This window comes from Xiphophorus maculatus, chromosome 2 (assembly GCF_002775205.1).
Source record: "Xiphophorus maculatus strain JP 163 A chromosome 2, X_maculatus-5.0-male, whole genome shotgun sequence".
Taxonomy (NCBI): Eukaryota; Metazoa; Chordata; class Actinopteri; order Cyprinodontiformes; family Poeciliidae; genus Xiphophorus; species Xiphophorus maculatus.
The window spans coordinates 6,473,540-6,495,818 of NC_036444.1; the positions used below are offsets into that span (position 1 = coordinate 6,473,540).

Below are 22,279 nucleotides of genomic sequence, written 5' to 3' on the forward strand. Positions count from 1 at the left end.
TCAGAAATTTCCTTTTTATTATTATTAGAAAATTTATTAGATTAATCTCACATTTTTCTTGCTTTATTCCAGCAAAAAAGTCAGGAAATGTCTGACTTTTCAAACTCAGAAATGTACTTGCTTTTCTAGAAAATTTCTGAGGACCTCAAAATTTCCTTGTTTCTTCTAGCAAATTTTTGACTCATCAAACTCAGAAATGTCCTTGTTTTTTTTTCTTGTTTTCAATTATGGCGCAATATAGGGCGGACTTGCATAAAACCACAAATACATTAGGTCTGCGCAGCGGAAATTAAGTTATAAAATGTGGGAAAGTTTGTGAGATGTGAAAAAAGTAAATTCTGTGAAAAATCTGAATTCAATTTTTTTTTCTGATTTTATGAACGTAGAAGTGTCATATAATGCTATGAATTAAATCAAAAACATACCTGGAGTGATGCTTTGATTCTTTCATGCATGTTTTGAGAAATCCTTGAATCTCTCATGGCAACCTCTTGGGACCGTCTCACCGATCGCAGCTTTTTCCACACAGCTCCATTTTCCAAGTCGAGCTCACAGAGCAGTGCTCCCCCAGGGGTTCCCTTCTCAGCTCCTTCAGACTAGCCAGCAGCAATTAGCAAACGCCTGGTGAAACTGAGTATCTACAGAGCTCATTATATGAGCTACTTCTCAGTGCAATGCTGGTAGAAATGTTTCAAAGGGTTAATAGTTCAAAGGGGCCATGTTGTGATGACATCCTGAAGGCGGAGTTTGAGAAAGAGCAGGAGTTTCTTAAAGAGACAGAGGCCCAATTTCAAGGCGATAAATTAAGTCAAATTTGTTTTAAGTCATGTTTGATATGTGCAGCATTTATATAACAGCTGAAGGTAACAGTTACTTGATTATGCTATAAAATGACACTATATGCCTGGAATATACATAATACAATACCCTTAAAAAAACAACTAACTAAAAAAAACAAAACAAAAAACCCCCAAACTTCCCACCTATAATAAACCCGGTGACATCCCTGAATCTAAAGTCAAAGAAAATAATATGCATTACTTCATAGTATGAATGAAATCCATGCATTTTCAAACAAGAAAATGTTTAAAAAGCCACAAAATAACCAAAGTGACACATAAATGAAGATATAATAAATTCTAAATGACCAACAGGGAAGAAAACTTAAATTATTAAAAAGTAATTATAGAGTAAAATCACACCATTGTTCTACAAATTAACACATAAACACAAATAAATATTTATCTATTCTCTTTTTTTAACTTGTGGTAATTTCTATCATTCTCATTTCTTTTTAAAAAAAAAGCCTCTCATAGTTAAAAATGAGAAATCTTACATTCTTTATTCATATTACATCTGTCACAAAGAAAAAACAAACATTTTCACTCCCAGATAGAAACATTTAACCCACTAAAAGTTGCAGCTTTATGTTATATTTTGATAAACATACTGATGGTGTTAAATCATTTGCATGGTTTAACACCATGCAAATGATTTATTTCTATTTATTTCAAAGATTCCATGAATTTGAAACCTTATTGTCATTTTATTGATTTAGGAGCAATACATTTTTGTTAATTCAAATAATTTGTTTGAGTGGTCATAATGGTATTTAGAATAAAAATCTAAAATGTAAAACAAAATGTCCAACACTGACATATCAAATGTGAGAGAAAGCACTTATGGTAGTTCTCATGTTTATAGTCCAGCATTTTAAGTTGAACTCCAGCTGATAAATTGCACACCTCGGTTTTTTGCTAAAGTGAGACAAAACAAACGCAATCTGATCAAGTTAAAACAACTAGTATCAGCCACCAGGACAACACCTTTCACTAGCAACTTAGATTAAAACAGTCATACGAAGCTTTTAAATACTACCATCAACATTAAAGCTGTGGAGTTAAAGGCGTTTCTATGATGTATCATATAATGTGATTGTTCCAATAACAGAAAGATGCTCATTCTTGTGTTTGTCAGCACATGGACCAGCAGATCAGTTTCACTTTTCCTTTACCTCATCAAATGAAGCTAAAAGTGACTCATGTTAAAGTTATTTATCTTTGTTGCTACTACAAAACTGCCCCCTTTTTTAAGACAGCTGAGATGAATTTGTTTGGTCTGATGTCACAGATAAACATGTATCTGTCCTTTCAGGGGTTATGAAATAATTAACTGTATTCATTCACTAGTTTCTTTGTAGAAGGAGGTTTTACTTCATTCCAAGATGGAGGAGCTTCCTGTATGGTCCGGGTCCACCCCACAGGCCCCTGAAAACAGAAATAAAAAAATTTGGTAGCAGCCAAGACAATAATAATAATTTTAAAAAGATGGTGTTACAATTAAGCATTTAATTGTAACCATGGCAACCTGACTACAGAAAGAGACAGCCTGCCTTTGAACTGTCACCGGTTGCCATGGTTACCTGCCCTTGTCTTGCTGTTTTAACGTTAGCTACCTGGTTGTTGGCGAACTACAACCGTTTATAACAGCATGGAAAAGGAATCTTGCTGCCAAATTGACATTAGTGAATAGGTATACGTCATGATGAGCCGTTACATGCAGGTGAGTGGATAAAAAATGAGAAAACAAAAATGGCCCAAGCTTCAGTGGTCAGACACGACTTTTTTTAATTACTTTTTTTTTTATTATTTATTTAACCAGATAAACCCCATTGAGATCTGGATCTCATTTTCAATAGGGACCTGGGCAAAACTTACTGGGATTGTTAAAGCAATTTTGTTCACAGTGTCTAATAAGACAAACTGTCCATAGTGAGCTGGAATAGGATTATTAATTAATCAAAACTATTAATTTTCTATAAATATTTTTTATTCATATTTAGCGTTCAAAAGAAACACTATTATTTCTCCCTGTTTTGGTCACAATTGGAAGTAATTTTGACTGCAAGGATTTTTGCACTGTTCTAGTAAACTTTTTCTAGAATTTCACATATGAAAATCACTTGTGAAAACGATGTATCACATCGTCACCTTCCTAAAATAATTACCTAATCCTTTTTGCCAAAAGGTATTTTGGCGCCAGTAAAAAACAACAACAAAAAAAAACACTTTTGGCAAAAACTGACTTTATTATTGTTTTGGTTTAGAAAGGTGACGACATAAAAAATGAACAAGCAGCTGCATCAGAATAAACTAAGTCATCAGAAATCAAAACTGATTTCATTAGCCTAATTGTAAACAGCCCAAATCATTAGAATAATATCTTCCTGCTGTCTTTCTGCAGGCGACATGCACAGTACAGTGCCTGCCGATGCAGCCTGAGTGATAATCCCTCTATCGGTGATTACTGATCGTATGCATACCTGAGAAGCCCGTGCCAGTACAGGTGAGGCATCACATCGGCTTTCATGTAGTACATTAATCTCCGCTCCTTGGCCTGGTTGATTGGGAACGTTTCCAGCGGCTGCCCGTTGTAGTCGAACTCTGCCAGGACCACTGTGTTGTAGCTCGTCACCAGCGGACAGGAAGTGTAGCCATCGTACTACAAAAAACAAGACAACTTCTGTTTGAACCCAAAACAATTCAAAATTTTAACAGAGTTAGGTCTGTCATGATTACAAATTTTGATACGATAAATTATTGTTGAGATGTTATTGAGATAAATGATAATATTGTTGGTTTGAGAATATAACGGTAATGGTATAATAATGCATTCTCAAAGAGCAATACATTTTTAATTTTAATGACCTTTTAGCACTGGAACTAGAAGATACTTTAAATGTCAAAAATAAATAAACAAAAACAACAGAAACAACAAATTAAATTAATTATGAAGTATCTGTAATCAAAAAATGTTCTTCAAAAAAATAGGCCTACTTGAGACCAATGCACTAGACTGAAGACTTTTTGTTTTAATTTATCATGTGATTAATTGATTTATTCCTTATTTTGACAGATCTAAATAGTTATTTTGCAGAGGAAATACAGTTCTTAGAGCTGATAAATGAGTAAATCCAACCTCAGATGCACAAAAAGCAGATATTTTCAGTACAAATCTTGCAGATTTCTTTAAAGTTACCCACAATTAGGTGAACATATTTGCTTAAACATGTTGTAATTTTCAAATTAACTAAAAAATTGCTGTTTATGATATGCAAAAACTGATAATTACTTGAAAAATGTTATATCTTTCATTACATTTTATATTTTTCACCCACTGAAGTTGCCATTTTTTCCACTTGTGGATCAGTTTTCTACAGAGTTAAATACAATGTTTGTGTAAATTTAGACAATGCCACACTGCGTCGCTGTTGGCTGTAGTTAAAAAAAAAAAAGCAATGTAAAATGAACATTCCTCAAACTAATCGTGGATCCCTTTAAAGCAAAAACTAAAACACATAGGAGCTGATTAGCAACATTTACCTTCTTATCTGGCTTCTGGTTTTTCAGTAATTTGCCGATGGTTCTGTTCAGGATCGCAGACTGTGCAGCTAAAAACAAAAAAACAAAAGAAAGATTTAACTTGTTTTACAGCAATGAGTTAAAAATCCAGACACTTTCACCATCCTGAAACATCCTTCACATTCAGGAGCTACAGCCTGTCCCAGCATGCTCTGACCAAAACAAACACATCCTGCTAATCCTCGCTCCGATGGATGAATGTAGACGATTACACCTTAAAGAGACAGTGACCCTTTTTTGAAGCAGGTTTCTGTTAGAATGTTACCGCTACTTAAAGTTTTATCACCTGACAACCTAATCATCTTTTCATCAAACTGAGAGGATTGCCTAGCCTGGTATTTACCAACCGTAACACGTTTTCCTGATATATTTCAGTCCTAATGATGGAGACATCGATCGATTCAGAAAGAATGAGGAAGTTCAAACCACATTTTCCACCAAACATAATGAGCAAAGATCATATTACGGACTCAAACTCTGCTCCGCTTTCCAACCATAAGGCCAGATAAAGGTTTAAATGGGAGCAGCAAAATCACATGTGGAACTGGAAGACATTTTAAATATCCAAACTAAAAAAAACAACAGAAATAACAAATAAAATTAATTATAAAGTCTCTCTAAATAAAATAATCCTTCAAATAAAGAACTAGTGGAGAACAAAGCATCAAACCAAAGCCTTTTCTCATCCAGTTTTTGGTAAAGAAAAAAGAAAAATAAATCATGCAAATGGTAATTATTAAACTTGTTTTAATTGATCATGCCTGTCATTTATTGTGACAGGCCTATAACATGTTTTACTGTGAAATATCTCTCCCGGCCGGAAACTCAGCTACTGGCATGTCACTGTATTAAACTCTAATACAGCAACAGTCTTCAGTCAGAGGCCTCTTTAGATGCGTTGCAAGACTGACTGCTACTGAAGATTGTTCCTGCCCAAAGTGACTTTTTGAAGATGTATAGTATGATTTACGACACCATTTATTTTTTCTTTGGTGTAAATTAAGTATTTATGGATTGAATTACGCTAGAAGAGACTAAATGTGGAAGATGCGAGTGGATATACCGCAATGTCATGTTTTCTAGGGTTGCATCTGATGATACTGGTAAACATTGTGATGATAAATGGTCATTTCACTCCCTCCAATTGTCCCTGTGTGTGTTTCAGCATGTTGGGTACAATAATCTATCATTAATTTAGTATGAGCGTCTACTGCAGTGATCACATCTAACAGGCTGAATACTACAGTATGAACTCAGAAAACTTTAAATATAATAGCCAAATATTTGTGCATCATAGAAATATTATTGCAGATTGTTATTGCAATGATAATTTACTTGTGTGATAATCGGCAGCCCTGAGGGTTTTCTGATATCACACAAATTAATTAAGAATGAGGTAATTTTACTTCTAAAAATCACTTATTTTTATATTTCCCTCTTGATGGTTTGACACAATTCATTTAGCAGATTTTACTGTGGTAACAGATTTCCACAGCTGCGGTGAAATAATGTGGTTTAATTTGACTGTTTTGTGTGCCATTCTGGAGATGCCACTGCAGGGGGCAGTGTTGCCTCTTCAGATAAATGACAGTTTATATCTCGGGCAGGCAAACATTTAAACCCAGGCCCACTTTACAAAGGGAAGTTAACACAAAATTATACCAAATTTATAGTTGTTGCAATGCATTTCTTAGTTTTATAAGATTTCTGTAGAAGCAACATTTCTGCCTTATCAATATTGATGGATTAATTCACCAATATGAAAAAAATAACAACCTTACTGTACACCAGCTGGTATGTTTTATGTAGAGCTGAAACATCGATTATTAAAATAATAAAGTAATGGAATAAGCTTTAAAATTGTCTAAAAGACAATTTTATTTGCAGCCCTAGTTTTATACATTACATTTTGATACTTTCAACAAAGCTGAAAAAAATTAAATGGAAGTAAATTAAATTAAAATGAAAACTAATATTAAGTAAGATGTAATAAACATTCTGATGAGCAATAAAATAGACATTTATTCCCATTTAAAACAGTAAAACTTCCATTGTTCATATTCAGTGCAATTAAAAACATCAATACTCAACATTTTGAAGGTTAAAACCTAATAAAAACTTCAACATTTGACTCCTTCTCCCCTCCGACTGAATAATTATACGTCCATAATTTGAAGAAAACTGGCAACACATCCGTCTTGAGAACAGCCTGCAAGATGCTAAAAGAAGTCTCCAGAAACCCTAAATTGTTACCCCTGGACCCAAACCAGACTTCTGCTACTCCTGATATGAAAACGTACACCTCCACCTTAAAAGTCTTACTGCAGTTTGCCAGAGAAAACAGACAACAGTTAGATGCGTCTAAAACTCATTTATACACCAGAGTAGATAATATATGTTTGGTTTAAAGTAAATACAGCATTTCAAGAAAATAATCTGATTAACAATGTAAAGCATGGTAGTGGAGGTGGCATGGTTTAGAGATGCTTTTTAATTCAAATTCAAAAATACTTCATAGATCTCAAAAGGAAATTAAATGTTGTTGTAACTCATATTAATAAAATATTTTTAAGAGTTATTGTAGATGGTGATGGCTGGGTAGGACATATCTCCTTTTGGGTAAAAGTCTGTATTGCAGCAAATTTGAATAAGCCTCTGACTGAAGACACTGTTTTTCTAAGACAGTTTCATGGAGAGAATAATCATTGAGTAGAAAATACTAATTTTTGTTGCTTAAGTGGAATCTATTCACTTCCTTTTACACAGATTAATAAAAAAATAAGAAAATTTCTTCATAAATACCTGAAAATTGAATGGAAAATTCTAATGTTTTTTTTTTTTTATACCTGAGCACCACCAATCTCTACTCCAGGATATAAATATACGCAAACAGCCTAAGGGAGAATAAGGGCTCGGGGTAATTAAGCTTCAGAGGATTAAAAAACAAGAGTTTCCCATTTGAACCGATTATTTATATTACATCATGGACTGATTCAGTGTTACAGTCACTTTTATCTGAGTGGCTGTGTAAACATGATGCAGAATCATTGTGAAATAATAAAATAAATATGTAAAATCTGAAAATACAAGCTTGGAAAACCGCCAGCTAGCTCGCTCTCCAACCTCAGCAGCTCCGACTAAATTTATCACCAAGTGCTGGCAGCTTGTTGAAATGTTTGACCCAGTCGCTGCTCTAAATGAGGCACACAGCAGGAAAGGCTAACGCTAATGCTAATGCACACACCACAACGTTCATGTTAAAGCTGAGGTTAAATTACAAGCTAAAATATTTTATTTTGAAGTGGATGCATAATTATGCTGCATATGGAGTTGATAAGAGAAATTATTTAAAAAGAAAACCTAAACTGTTATGTAATTTTTCTTGCTATTGAGTGTTTCCTATAGTACCGTGACCTAAATAACTATAAATATACATATATATTCACATGTATAAATATGTGTATGTATATGAAATATGTAACATGAAACCATACAAACACATGTGGCTGAATAAGCAAGCTAGTAGGTCAGGGAAACAGAACTGTGCAGGTGAAGACATCCTCTGGTACCAACACATTACTCCAAAAGACTGAACGTGAGTCGGCTTAAACATACCTGCCACACTTTTCACATTTTTATTTCCACAAATTCTGCACTGTTATTCACTACAAAATCCCAATAAAGCTTGAGGTTGTAACGTTACAAAATGAGGAAAAAATTAGCGGTTAGGAATACTTTTGTCATTCACTGCTTTCCGTAAATGTTGCACCTCACAGCCGTCAAGGGAACAAAATAAAACAAAAACCCCTCCCAGACTTTCTGCTTCTGCCTTTAGATAACTCTTTCCATTGTGATGCAACAAGATTCTCCTTCCAGCGTAACAATGACTCAGCTAAAATCTAAACTGGGTTGGGTTCAGGACATGCCGTTTTCACACTTGCACAAGCATCCTTGTGACATTCCATACTTAATTCAGGCAGCTTGGATGTATGGTAACGAAAATGTCTGGTCCAGAAAACATAAATACATCGTTAAAAGGACAATTTACTGCCAGTAAGACGTGAATGCATTTGTGACGTCAGAGTGAAGACTGCTGAGCTCAAAGAAAAATGTCTGGCAGAGGAGATAAAGACATAAAGCTATTTCTCTCTGTCCTAAAATTCAAGGATCACAGCAGATAACCAAAGTCCAAACTGCATGTTGATCATGTGACTGCAGCCTTTTTTTTGTTTCATTTCCTCACATGTAGCAACTCTTGCACAATACAGAGCTTTTCTTTGTCTGTGCCATACTAGATCTGGCATCAGAAAACCAGACAAATATTTGTTAGATCTATAAATGTGACAAATTCATCCAAACCCTGGATGCCATTTTTAATGCCTACTTAAAGACTGGTCAGTATTGTCAGTCTTAAAGGAGATCTATTATGCTTCTTTGTCTATGGGTTATACAAAACATAATTCTTACTTCTTTTTTTTTTTTTTTTTAAACAAAATCATTCTTACACTGCAAAAACACAAAATCTTACCAAGTATTTTTGGTCTAGTTTCTAGTGCAAATATCTCAGCAAACTTGAAATACGACAAACTTTTTAGCAAGATATGACTTCTTGTTTTAAGTAAATAAATCCTCAGTACTGAGGAAAACGTACTTGTTGCAATGGCAGATAAATTAACCTAACGCGAAAATGGTTGAAAACAGATACATCTTTGAAAAGCAGAAGTAGAGCCTCCAACACAACCAACAAGAATGCAGCAAGTGGTTTCTGGATGGTAAGTCAACAGCAGCCATTGTACAGCGCATATAGTGGTAAAACCAGCTGACCAAACCTACTGGAGTTTCGCTGGGGTTGCTAGGTGACGGGTAGAATTCTGCTAGGGTTGCTAGGTGACGTGCAGAATTCTGCTAGGGTTGCTAGGTAACCACACATTGGCCATCATATGTGACTGTTTTTAAAACGGCCCATTTTCCAGACACCAAAAAACATTAACTTATTGCTAAAAAAACAGCTGGATGTTAGAATGGTCCGTAAGAGAGATAGGATAAATTACTCAAATCCAATTAAAGGTCTTCACGCTTACATAAAGGATTGCATCCTTAAATGCTTATAGCATTTCTTCATACAAGCGTTAATTATTATGTCCTAAACATTCATTAAAATGTTCCACAAGAAGCCTGACAATAAAAATGTAAGTTTTTAATGAATTTTCCATTTATAAGGAGATATCAGTTTGCAGTAAAAAGAATCCTTTCTGGAAAAACCCCTTCATGTTTGCAATGAATGTGTAAAGAGAGATAAAGAGATTCACTTTACTGCGTCACACTGCCTCAATATTAAAATCTTTATACCAACTAGATAACAACTATGAGAAAATCTGGCCTAACTGACAGTCAAGGTTCACCTGATTTCTTTGTATAAAATGATAATTATCTTTTTTGACTGAATGCAAAACATTCCCTGTATTTTTAAACTTTCGTCAACTTGGTTTATATCTTTATGATGTTGTGTAAACAATACAGATTTTAAAGATAAAAGCATCTTAAGTACAAAATAATACTGTTATTTACTGGATTACAGCAGTTTCCATGATTGCTTAAACTAATAATCACTTACCGACGGCGGCTCCGGTTTTGGCAGTAGGGAGGTTGGTACAGTCTCCAATCCCAAAAACATTTTGATATTTGTTGTGTTGGAGCGTTTCTTTGTTTAAATCCAGCCAGCCGTTCTCATCAGCGAGTGGACTGCCTTTAACCACCAGGCTGGGTCCCATTGGCGGAGTTACGTGAAGCATTTCATACTAATTCAGAAAACAGAGGAGTTTAACATCAAATTATCAAGATAAATTTAAAATAACTTTATTTAAAGGTGACCTATTATGTTTCCCTCAACAGGCTAGGATAGGTCTATGAGTTATACAAAACATAATCAATACATTATTTAACAAAATTAGAGTTTTGACTGTTTTGCGTCCCTTTCAGAATGAGCTGTTTTAGGGCTTCTATCCCTCAGCATTGGTTGCTAGGTGACGGGCTAGGCTTAGCTGGGGTTGCCAGGCAACGGGCTGGTGATTTGTTACATTACATTCCAAAAGTTTTTGAAATGGATGATTTTACAGACACCAAAAAACATTAACTTATTGCCAAAAAAGATGAATTTTGCATAGTAGGTCACCTTTAAATCAGAATTGGAACAATGGACAATGGAAAATATAGAGGAAGTTACCTCAAACACTTTGGTCTCTTCTGGTTTGTCGAGGTTTTCAAACACAGCTTCCTGTTTGTCTGGCCGCACTTCGATCAGATTGTGTCTGAGGTTTACTTGTAGATCGCGGGTTTTAACGATGTCCCACAACGTGTCGGCGTATTTCTTGATCCCAAAGAGCACCGGCAGTGATGTGTTGTATATCACATTGGCCTTTGCCCTTTTTCCTGTCTTAAATACATAAATATAAAAAGTGTCCTTGTGAAATTCAGAACAACACATTTAAACTCTTTTAAATACGTTATCTTTTGATCCAAGAGACTAAGCACCTTTCTCAGGTAAGCATCCGATAAGTACATGATCTTCTGTGGCGCGCCGGCGCATTTCACAGGAGTGTTTGGGAAGGTGAACACAGCGTTGCCCTCTTTGAAGTTCTGCAGAGCCTTCCAGGTTTTCTCCACAGTTTGGACAGAGTAGTTTGATCCAATCTTTGGATGCTCTAACGCCTCTGGCAGGCCTTTAATCTACATTTAAAAGAATATAAATTACCACTTTGCAATTTGTACCATCATTTTGTACTCTTGCATTTAATATCTCCATTTTGTACCTATAAACAAACCATTTCAGACCCATACAAATCTCCAGTTTAAAACAGTCTTTGAAAAGTTCATTTTGTTCAAAAAGTGAATCTCCTATTTTATATAGATTAAATACACACAGTGATATTTCTGGTAATGTTTTTGATTATGACTTCTGGTTAAAGAAAACCCCAAATTCAGTATCTTTGAATATTAGAATATTACATAAAACCAATAAAAATGATACAATACAGAAATATCAGCCTAGTAAAAAACATATACATACTGTATTCACTCAGTACATGGTTGAGGATCCCTTTACTGCATTTGTTTCACAATATTCTTAAGGAAGCAGATATCACACTTTTTCCTTCCACTCAACTTTCCATTAATATACTCGAATACAGCCCTCTGAACAGCCAGCTTTTTTTATTGACTGGTTAAAATCCATGTGAAGGAGGCCAGTGACTGTCAAGACCGTAATAAAACATTTCTGTCTTAAATGTCCTGTTTTTCAAAAGAAAAATAATTATTTAATCTTTTGACAATTTTTCATTTGTGCAAGTAGTGCAAGTAAATGAATTAAGATACAATAAATACATTTCAATATAACTGGTGTAATAAATTAACTTTTTTATGATTTCCTGATTTTTCTTTTAGGAGTTAGATATTTTGATAAATACTTTTATAAAAATGCGCAAATCTCTCACTTAATTGACTGAACTACATGTAATTTCCCATTGCCACTGAATATTGTTATGAACCTGGTTTGAGCTAGATAAATTTTATGAAGGGCAAAGATTATGACCTCTGATCAAACAGTCAGTTTGGAACTTCCTGCTGCCTGTTCATAGCAGGAAACGTCAGGCATGAAAACGCCACAACAGGACATGTTCAAACTGGTGAAGCAATGAAATGACCAACGCTTTATGTAATTACATTACACAGAATGTAAAAGGAGAAACAAATAGGTGCAGAAAGCATGACCGTACCTTTTCATAATGGAGCTGTAAGCCAAGAGCCACTATCAAATATTCATAGGAGATCTATAGAGAAGAGAAGAATCACTTCAAACTCATGTTTTATACCATTAATCTTTCAGGTCACAGTCTAGAAGAATTAAATCACCTCAGTCCCGTCGTCTATAAGGACAGAGTTTTTGTCTGGGTGTATTTCCTGAACCTTGGATTTCACCCACTTCACACCCGATGGCATAACACTGGCAGTGGGACGAGCCGATGAGGCGACCGTCTTAGCTCCAGCCCCAACGAGCGTCCATATCGGCTGATAGTAATGCACCTGACAGAAGCAAAGAAAAGTTGGATAAAGTTGCTTTGGAAACTTTCCACACTGCAAAAACACAAAATGTTACCAAGTATTTTGGTCTAGTTTCTAGTGCAAATATCTTAGTACTGTAGTAGTGTTAGTAGTAGTGTTTGTTTTTATATTAATGAAAGTACATGTTCTATTGGCAGGTTTTCACTTATAAAAGACATTTTTCCAATGTATTAAGTGAAATAATCTGCCAATTGAACTAAAACGTTTTCATCAATATTAAAGAATTAATTACTTAAAATAAGTTCCTATAGCTTGCTGAAAAGTTACTTTTAATTAGTAAACTTGGAATAAGACAAAACTAAGATATTTGCTTTAGAAACTAGAGCAACAATAATTGGTAAGATTTTGTGGTTTGCAGTACAGTTATTATTAGGGTGCCCCAATTCCCCGATTGCCGTTTTTTTGGCCAATCACTGATTATCGGTGTCTTAAAAATGCTGATTTGCAGATTCCGACTTTAGTAAGTACTGATTTTTTTTGTCTGAAATGTTGGGCTAATTGAGACAAGGCCTGTCAAAATAAGCAATAAATCAATTGTGCTTAATTATTCAAACACACTCAATAATTTCCATTTGCATAATTTAAAGTTTTTCCTCTTTTTCTACCAAAAACTGGATGACAAAAGTCTTCAGTCTGGTGCTTTGGGCTCAACTAGCCCTGTTTTTGAAGAACAATTTTGTTTATAGAAACTCTACAATTAATTTTGTTTGTTGTTTCTGTTGTTTTGTTTATTTATTTTGGATATTTGAAATGTCTTCCAGTTCAAGTGTTAAATGTTCACTAGAATTTAAAGTTTATTAATCCCTGAGAATGTGATCTTGCAATATTATGCTATTACCATCATATTACATGAAAATGGTCTCAAAACAACAATAATATTGTATATTGCAATAACTTGTGGGACAATTTATCATTCATTTGCTGTCCTAACAGACCTATTTCAGACCAAATAACTTGATTGAAGACTTTAAGTCTTTGGTAGAAAGGAGAAAAACAACAAATCATGCAAATGCAAATTGCCAAGGTAGGTCAGATCGGGTTCACAAGTAAGTATTGGCTGATCAATGATCGCCCAAAATTAAGGAAATCGACTGATTTCATCGGTGCACCCCGAGAAAAAAACATGTGATTACTCTCATATCCTTGCCTCGGATGGCTCCACGACAGCCACATTGTCGGCTCCGAACATTCTCTTCATCCGTGCACTCATGCAAATGCCCCCACTTCCTCCTCCCAGCACCAGCATCTTGTAGTGCTGCTTAGCAGACGCCCGGCTGCTGGTGTGGAGATGAGAGATAGCGACGCCCGTGGAGTGGCACAGCCTCAGACGACGCCACGAAGAAGCCATGCTGACCCTGGTTCTCCGGGGACAAATCATTTCTGCTCAGCAACAATTTCACCAAGGCCTCAAAACTCATAAAATCTTGCAACAATCTGCACTTCCTGTTTTGCTGCTGCTGCATGAAGAATTTTACAGTGTTGAGATGGTAACTTGTTTTTTTTAAGTGGCAGAAACAGAGAATTAGGTAACTTCTTTACATTGTTTTTTTTTTTTGGAGATTAAACAAATGCTTGTTCTGCTGCAGAGTCATATAACATCTATAAGCCCAAAGGTTTGATTGTGGCATTAAAACCACAGACATTGTAACATACGGGTGAACCACAGCAACCTTTGCAAAAGCATAGAGAATGTGCAAAACTCACTATATTTAACAGCAGGAGACTCTTTTTTTTTTTTTAACTGTGAGGTGAACCTAGCAATTAAAATTAACTTCTCTGTTGAACTTAAATTTAATACCGAGTAAACCAAAGATCCTTGTACAGCAGAGCCAGACAAGCAGCAGAAGTAAACATTGGCTTAATCAGGGTAGAGCAGGAGAGAGAGGCCGGACTGACCCCAACCTAGGAGCATTTTTCAGTCAGCTGTCCTGATAACAATCATTCCTGTACATAAACACACCGACGGACATTATGCTCGGTTGTAGAAAAAAAAAAGACACTTACCTTGAAGAGCAGGAATTGCTAACCGCCTGTTTTTGTCGCCAATTCTGGCAAAAGAGAAGAAGAAACCCTAAATGGACGATTAAATTCTTCCTGTTTACACCGCGGTGGAAAAACAGCGGAATAGCTCCGCACCTCAGAGTCCGACGCGATATGAGCCTAACACTCTCCCAACGGACAGAGCCAGCGTCCAATCAGAATGCACCTCCAGGACATCTGTCCCGCCTCTCTGGACGTTTGACCAATCATAAAGCAGCACTTGAAACAGTAAAATGTTACACAATTAGCTTGAATTGTATTAACAGTGAAACACATTTGACCTTCGCAACGACGTGGAAAATGTAAGGCACATCATTTCCGTTACTAGTGGTGCGGATAATAACTTCTGTACCCGGAAATGTGACAGTTATTTTGTGCTACATAACTTTGAAACCGTCCTGCGGGCATTTCTAGTTGGGCGGGTTTGGGTCGGTGTCAGCAGGTAGACGGCGCCCATCCGTACACATGTGGTTATGTCATTTAAATTTTAAATACGGCATAATCAGATGGACCAAAATATAAGGTTATGTGGAAATTTTGGCATTTTAAAGACGAAAATTACACTAATTCAAATTAGTATATAAAAAAAATAACAAAATCAGGGAAAAGAAAAAATTCCAAAACAATTTCTTATATGTTTTGAATATGTCTCCTGAGCTCCATGTTTTTCCCAAAAAATTAGAACAACTTTACAATTTTCAAATACTTGAATGTTGTTTCTATTCAGAAAAATCCCAAAATGTTAATACAATTCATCTCATATTCAAAGCAAAACACACAACATACATTCGTTAAAAAAAAAAATAATTTAAAGTATTTTTGTCCCCCCAAAACATTGTGCCCTGGGCTACTGCCCCTGTAAGCCCTTTCTAAAGTCTGGCCCAACCTAGACTAGACTTTTTTAATTTGATGACTTAAATACTTTAGTTATATTCCAAATATATAATAACTGCACATTTGTCTACATGTCATTTCAAAATTTTAATCTCCTCAAGGTTTGCAGGGGACCTAAGAAGTTGGCTACATAAACTCCTGATAAATCTAAAACTGTTTCAAATTTCTAATGCAAAGCATACAAATAAAGTTTATGCAACACTTTGTGTCACTATTTTGAATTAAAGCTCACAATAAATAACTCATTTTGGTTATAGGTTATTTAGATTTAACCATTCATTTGCATTGCTTTTAACCCAAGAGGTACACTAAGTAAAAATAAACCTTAAACCTAATCAGTTATTTCAGATAGTAAGCTAGTTTTAACTCATTCACTAACAGAGTGACTTCATGAAATACAAGCTGAAAAAAGTGCAAATAAACATTTGAAAATATGTTTAAAAAGTAGCAGCCCTGCTGGATTTTGAGTGATAAATCAGAATTTTTTTTTAGTTAAATTCAAACATAATTAAACCATATTCTTTTTTTTTTATGACAAAACACAATGTACTGCTGTACAGTTCAGTTCAGCAGTGGAAATGTGTGGCCTACTGGCCGTACCCGGATGACACAACGTTTGCTAAGGTTGTAATGGCTGTAAACAGTTGAGAGCTACTGTACTGAAGCATTCGTGGCAACAGAAAGGCGACAATCTGAGACATCTGCTGGAACACATGAGCCATAACACAAAATCTCTTCATCACCATGACTCAGCTTATCTCCAGTCATCATACTGGTTTGACTGGTCCCTTTATCATTCATAGAAACGGCCTCCATTCTGTTATTTATATACAAATAGATCTGCAGTGTCTATCAGCCTTTTGCCCATTCAGAAGTGGTAATCCATTTCCCACAGTTTCCATCTTTGCTCAACTTGAGTGAGAGTGATTTAACACTCTGGACTCTACAAATACATGGACTTCTGTTCCATTAACGCTGAATGAATAAACAAGCTTTAGAGCAGTGATATCTTTCTAATAACAGCATCTGGTGCTTGTATATTCCCTACAGGCTTGGCTTTGCCCTCTGGACATCTGTTTATTTGTTTCACAGCACAGGAACACCAGTCTGTTACTACTGCACACAAAGCAAGACATAACCGCAAGATTTTCCACATTTTATTAAAGTAAAGCTTCCATATTTACTGGTTTATTTGCGACAGATTAACAAAAAGCACCACATAATTTTGAGGTGTAAAATTAAACTTGGTTTTCAAAGATTTTCTGATTGGCCTCTGGCAGGGCTTGGCTGAGCGGCTCTCAATAATACAATCAAAGTTTGGACTCGCAGCATTTAAAAGACATGTTTATGCGGGTTTATGGGTATTAATGCTAGCATATAATTAGCTGAACTTAAAGACAAAAGACAATCAATTAGTTTATTTGTAGAGAACAGTTCAGCAACAAGTCAGTTCAAAATGCTTTACATCATAAAAGCACAAAAATAAAAAGTCATAATCATACAGTCAACATTTCAGAAACCAGTAACAAACGTTACATTTTGCCGAGTGACATCATCAAAAACATCAATACAAATGTGTATATATGTGGTTAGCTATTTTTCATAGCCACTATGCTAGCTATGAAAAATAGCTAGCCTAGCCTAGCTTAAAAATAAGAACATTAGGACTCCCTAAAACAATATTTGAAATTTTGTTTTACATAAGGCTGACATAATATTATGACATACAAGCGTTTCATATTGGTCAATATTGACAATTATTGATTAGTTTTTTTTGTTTAAATATCTGAAATACACCAGTTTGGCTGTATTTCAGATATTAGTTCCTGTTTTATCCAGTTTTCACTTCACACTGTTTTTTTATTTTTAAGGAGCTATATATGAGACATGGAAGCTAAATCTTAAACTGCTGCTGCGGAAGTTACTCAACAGGTTGTTGCTAAGTAACCAAAGAACGAGTGGGTTGCTAGGTAACCAAATGTAAGACAGTGAGTTGATTCCACTGACATGGATTTTTTTTTTCTTTTGCGTTAACTTGCAAAAGTATTGCATTCCCTTGCAATAATGTATTGATTAGTTTATGCGGCATAAATTAATACTTAAAGTCTTTCTGCTACATTATAAGGTTTTGGTTTTTCCATGTATGTTAAGATGTCATTTGAGAATGAAGTTTTACAGTAAGAAGAAAGAAAGAAAAAAAGAAAAGAAAGAAAGATACAGCCAAACTATTTGAATTATTTTTGAGTTATTTTCATGGGGTAATAAAATCATATGACAGTTTAGATCGTGTCTGTTTGTGTTTGTAGTCTGAATGGTTAATAAAGATTATTTTCATGTGCAACACCATCCCAACCTTACAAAAACAAACATGAACACGCATTAATAGTTCGATTTTCAATCAGTTTTTTTGCACCAGAAAAAAATTTTTATAAACGCGTTTTCACTGAGGCTCTTTGTATAACTGCTCACTTTTAAATTGACATCTGTTACTGTACATAAAATACACACACAACACAACAAAAGAAAAAGAAAAGAAAATAGCGGGCTCCGTACTTTAAGCCGATTTTGACCCTCGGTGTAAAAAGTTTGGATGCCATTGGATTAATGCATTTATTCTCCCTGCATTAATAAGTTGCATTCTACCTATACACCACGTGAGGGCGCTAGAATCATCCAAATCAAACCTATTGTTGGGAATAAAGGAGGAAAACAAAGTAAAAAAAAATTAACATAATTACTTAATTTCACCTCTAGATCTTTAATAAACACGTTTATAGATGTAACCTTAAATAGACCAGATGGGGTTTTTTTGTTTATTTGTTTTTTTAAGGTTTTTAAAGTACAAAAAAAATAGACATTAAGAGTAATTAATTCTCAGTGTATTGTTGAGATAATCGGTTTATTTTCCTGATAAAGCTCCCGCCTCTCTGCTGATTCCTCGCTGCTCTCCGGTTTCTCCTCAGATTATGAGTCTCAGAGGAGCGGGACGGATTTTCTGCCTGCACCATTTTTTTCTCATCCCCAACAGCCCACACCTTTCCTCTCCTCTGCTTCTGCTGCCTACTACTCACCTCGGCTCTGCAGCATCTTCACACGAGTCCAGCCGAGCCGGTTCTGGTTCTGGTCCTGGTGGGGAACGTCATGGTTCAAGCGGCGCCTAATTTACTGTGAAGAAAATGTGCGGAACGCGTCGCTTGGAATAAACAAATGGTCGCTACAGATTGCCAGGATTCATGGAGACAACACAAGACTGCGCCTGTTACAAAGTTGTGCAAGGTAAGACCGGAGAGACTGAGCATTCACCGGCTGTTCCTGCACCCATTTTGTAAAAACTGATACATATCAACAAGGTCTGTGAAGCAATTCCCATACCTTTACTTAAACTTATCCAGAATACAATAAAATATTCATCAATCAGTACTCGCTTCCTCTCGCTGACAGTTTATAACAAGATAGAAAATGTAATAATAAACAGTCCCTCTAGCCTTTAAACAAAATATATTTTGTAATTCTAAAGCAAATAAAAGCAGAAGATTTAGTAATTTACATTTAAAGTAAAAGTCAGGGCCGGTCCAAACCTTTTTGGGGCCCTAAGCAGATTTTCACTTTCACATACCAACATGTCAACACCTTTATCTAAGCTACTGTTTGTACATCCCTACTATTATTAGCATAATTTGTAATTAACTTACATGCACCGGTGTTATTATGGCTATTGATTTTAACCTTACAGAAGTAGCAAACAAAATATTTCATATTTGAAATTCAGAGTGGTACTTCAGTGTGCTATGTGTGCAACATGTAAGTGAAAGTATCCGCCAATGGAAATAAAATGTCTTTAATCAATAATAAGGAATTATTTACTTAAAACAAGCTCTTATGTCATTCTGAAAAGTTGCTTGTAAGTTAGTTTTGTCTTATTTCTGGACTTGGTCAGATTAAATGTTTTTGCAGTGAACACCCTGTTCTACTCACCAGTTATCTTTAGTTAGGCCGGGGATTTTCTCACCACTGCTGCTCGTGTTTTTAAAGTTTGCAAATAATGCAGTGTCTTTACTTTTGTGTGCTGTTAATTGTTAAACATTTTATTTCTTTATGTTTCCTCCAGGGAAAGTCTGGGAACGTCCCAGGAAAAAATGCCATTCTGGAGGAGAAATACATATGTTGGTAAGACACATTTGCTTGTGTTTATTCTGTATTCTGGCAGAAATATTCCTGATATTTAGAAATCAAGCATTTTGCAGCCTGCTGTTTGCTGTTCTTTGGCTAAACATTTTAAACCTGAAAAATGTAAAAAATATAAAGGCTAATTATGGGGGTGGGCGACACAGATATAGAATTTTGTTATGATATTTTATGGTTCTATAGTGACAATGATAAAAATCATGATGAAAAACTACTTATTACGTCATTTTTTAGGTAACTGTAAGACACAGCAAGCTTATAGCGCCTCTTGAAAAATGTTCAGCATTTTAAATTGACTTCGTCAGGACTCCGCACTCTTAAGAAAATTTGATTTATATCATCAAACTGCACACAAAAACTGCATTTAATCATATTGTTACATTTACAGATATTTGTGGAGCAAATAATAAAAATAAAATTTCCAATAATGTCAGTTTTTTAAAATATCATTAAAGGAAATTTATTGAGACAGCAATAAATCAAGATTTTCAAAGGAATTTTTACGATAATTTGTTTTTTCATGGTATGTTTGCCCAGAATTTCCACAACAGAATAACACAAATTCAGTTAAAAAAAAATCCCAAAAAGAAATTAAATATTGTCATATTAACCAAATCACCAGTAGCAGTCAGTCTTCCAACAAATCTAAAGAAGCCTCTGACTGAAGACTGTAAATGTGGAATATTCTACAGCAGCACCAGAAACTATCCACTTTGATTCATCTGGGACAATTCAAATTTCTTTTAAGACTTATCTTTTAATTCTTCTAGTTGTAGGATGAAACTTTGAAGAAATAAAGTCAAAAATGTTTAGAAACAATTATTGCATCAGTTTACTGAGAACTGCTCAGAATTACAAAATTACAAAGTACAAACACAAACTAACTTGAATTAACATAAACTGCATGCATATATATATATACAGGGCGCCAGAGTGAACAAGAGAAGCAGGTTTGTTAATAATTCATCATTGTAGTAACTGATAGCTGATCTCAGTCGATGTGTGAGATCATCTGTCTTGTTGCAGCTTGCTGCTTCTATGTTATACATAATTGAGCAACAGTTTAACCTCGTCTGGACACAGCAGGTTTATCTTGTGTGAAATGTTAGATAATGTTCGATAATTCGACTGTAAGGTTGTGTCTAGTGTTTCTGACGGGGTTTGTTTACTGTTTAGACGTAATTAAATAAGATGGAGCATGATAATGCCCCTTTAACTGAACCCAGAGGGGAATGAATAGTTAACTTGTTACAGAGTTAGTGGGGAAAGATGGGCAGGTAGAGACAAGCTCAGGTATTTTCTCACCTTTGTGTTGCCAAATTACTGATGTAGACCAAGTCAGTAAGGCGTCATTTCCAATGAAAACTATTAGCGTGGCAGGGTTCATAAAAGCCTCTACATGTAAAATGGATAAAGACACAGATAAAACAAAGTGTAATAAAACTATAAACATTGTATCTCTTTTCTGGTTTGGTTTTCATGTCTCATATCATCAAACAAAAATACAAAATGTGACTTTAAAATTATGATTTCATTAATTAATTGGAAAAAGAAAATATATCCAGCTACACCAACCTGTGTGAAAAACCATGTGTTTTGTGACTGCAGAGAAGGAACGCCGTGTAAAAGCCAATGCACGAGAATACAATGAGAAGTTCTCATACGCTGTAAGTGAACCTTACAGATGCTTCAGTCTTTGCTTTGCCTTTACCCACAGCTGAGGCCCGCAGGATTCAATCTGTATTATTTATGTTATTTTTGTTGTTGTTGTGCAGAACAATCACATTAAGACTTCAAAGTACAACGTCTTCACCTTCCTGCCCATCAACTTGTTTGAGCAGTTCCAGAGGGTGGCGAATGCTTACTTTGTTGTGCTGCTGATCCTCCAGGTAAGGCAGACCATCTGCTCGTTAGTGGGGTATCATACCCTGGTTCCCTCCTATTTAATATCTACAAGATAGCTCAGGTTATAACAAGAAAGAAGATTAGCTACCGTAACTACGCAGATGATACACAGATCTACATTACGATGTCACCAGGTGACTCTGAATCCATCCAGTCACAGAACAGATGCTTGGAACAGAACAATGTCTGGATCTGCCAAAACTGAGGTTATAATCTTTGGACCTAAAGAGGAGCAAGCTGGCTCACAGTTTTGATTATTACAGTTAGAAACTAATGACCCAAAATCTGGGTGTTCCAATGGATTCAGACCTCTACCTTCAGAGCCACACAAAGACGGTTAGAAAGTCAGCCTTCTATCACCTGAAGAACATCTCCAGGATTAGAGAACTAATGTCCCAGCGAGATCTAGAGAAACTCATCCATGGGTTTCTCTTTAGTCACATTGATTACTGCAACAGGTCTGCCTAAAAAAAAAATCAATCAGATCCAGAATGCTGCTGCTGGTGTTCTGACTAAAACCAGGAAGATAGAGCACATAACATCAGTTTTAATCCTGACACTGGGTCTCTAGGTCTTGTAATTTAAAAATCATTGAAGTTTCTGGTTGCTTATCATTTGTCTCTAAAATAATAACTCTTCAAATGCAGCATTAAATTAAAATCCTATATGTAAATCTCTAAACTAACAACAGATTTAAAATACTACTGTTAGTTTAT

General features: G+C 35.3%; 2 protein-coding genes across 6 annotated transcripts in view; one reads left to right on the forward strand and one right to left on the reverse strand.

The window, feature by feature from the left end:
* Window positions 1-22,279, forward strand: part of atp8b4 (ATPase phospholipid transporting 8B4 (putative)) — a 47,882-nt gene that overhangs the window by 520 nt on the left and 25,083 nt on the right. Inside the window, exons 2-5 of one of the 3 annotated variants that reach the window (XM_023349190.1) lie at window positions 18,437-18,749; window positions 19,582-19,640; window positions 21,267-21,325; window positions 21,434-21,547. In XM_023349190.1, the coding sequence (XP_023204958.1) occupies window positions 19,610-19,640; window positions 21,267-21,325; window positions 21,434-21,547 (204 nt within the window). In that variant the 5' untranslated portion in view covers window positions 18,437-18,749; window positions 19,582-19,609. Of the gene's footprint in view, window positions 1-15,042; window positions 18,750-19,581; window positions 19,641-21,266; window positions 21,326-21,433; window positions 21,548-22,279 lie in introns of those variants that run through there. The other 2 variants (XM_023349200.1, XM_023349213.1) reach the window with 2 other exon arrangements.
* Window positions 1,317-15,002, reverse strand: sqor (sulfide quinone oxidoreductase). 3 transcript variants are annotated; one of them, XM_005795845.3, is made up of 12 exons: window positions 14,932-15,002; window positions 14,689-14,767; window positions 14,544-14,587; window positions 13,687-13,900; window positions 12,330-12,500; window positions 12,194-12,247; window positions 10,953-11,147; window positions 10,645-10,854; window positions 10,036-10,219; window positions 4,383-4,450; window positions 3,323-3,501; window positions 1,317-2,267 (listed from the first exon to the last, which is right to left on the reverse strand). In XM_005795845.3, exons 1-12 carry the CDS (start codon window positions 14,985-14,987, stop codon window positions 2,210-2,212), a joined length of 1,512 nt encoding a protein of 503 aa, XP_005795902.2. In that variant the 5' UTR covers window positions 14,988-15,002; the 3' UTR covers window positions 1,317-2,209. The 3 variants fall into 3 exon arrangements, with proteins under 3 accessions (XP_005795902.2, XP_023205008.1, XP_023205002.1); XM_023349240.1 differs by lacking the exon at window positions 14,932-15,002 and having other exon boundaries at window positions 13,687-13,894; window positions 14,544-14,779; XM_023349234.1 differs by lacking the exon at window positions 14,932-15,002 and having other exon boundaries at window positions 14,544-14,778.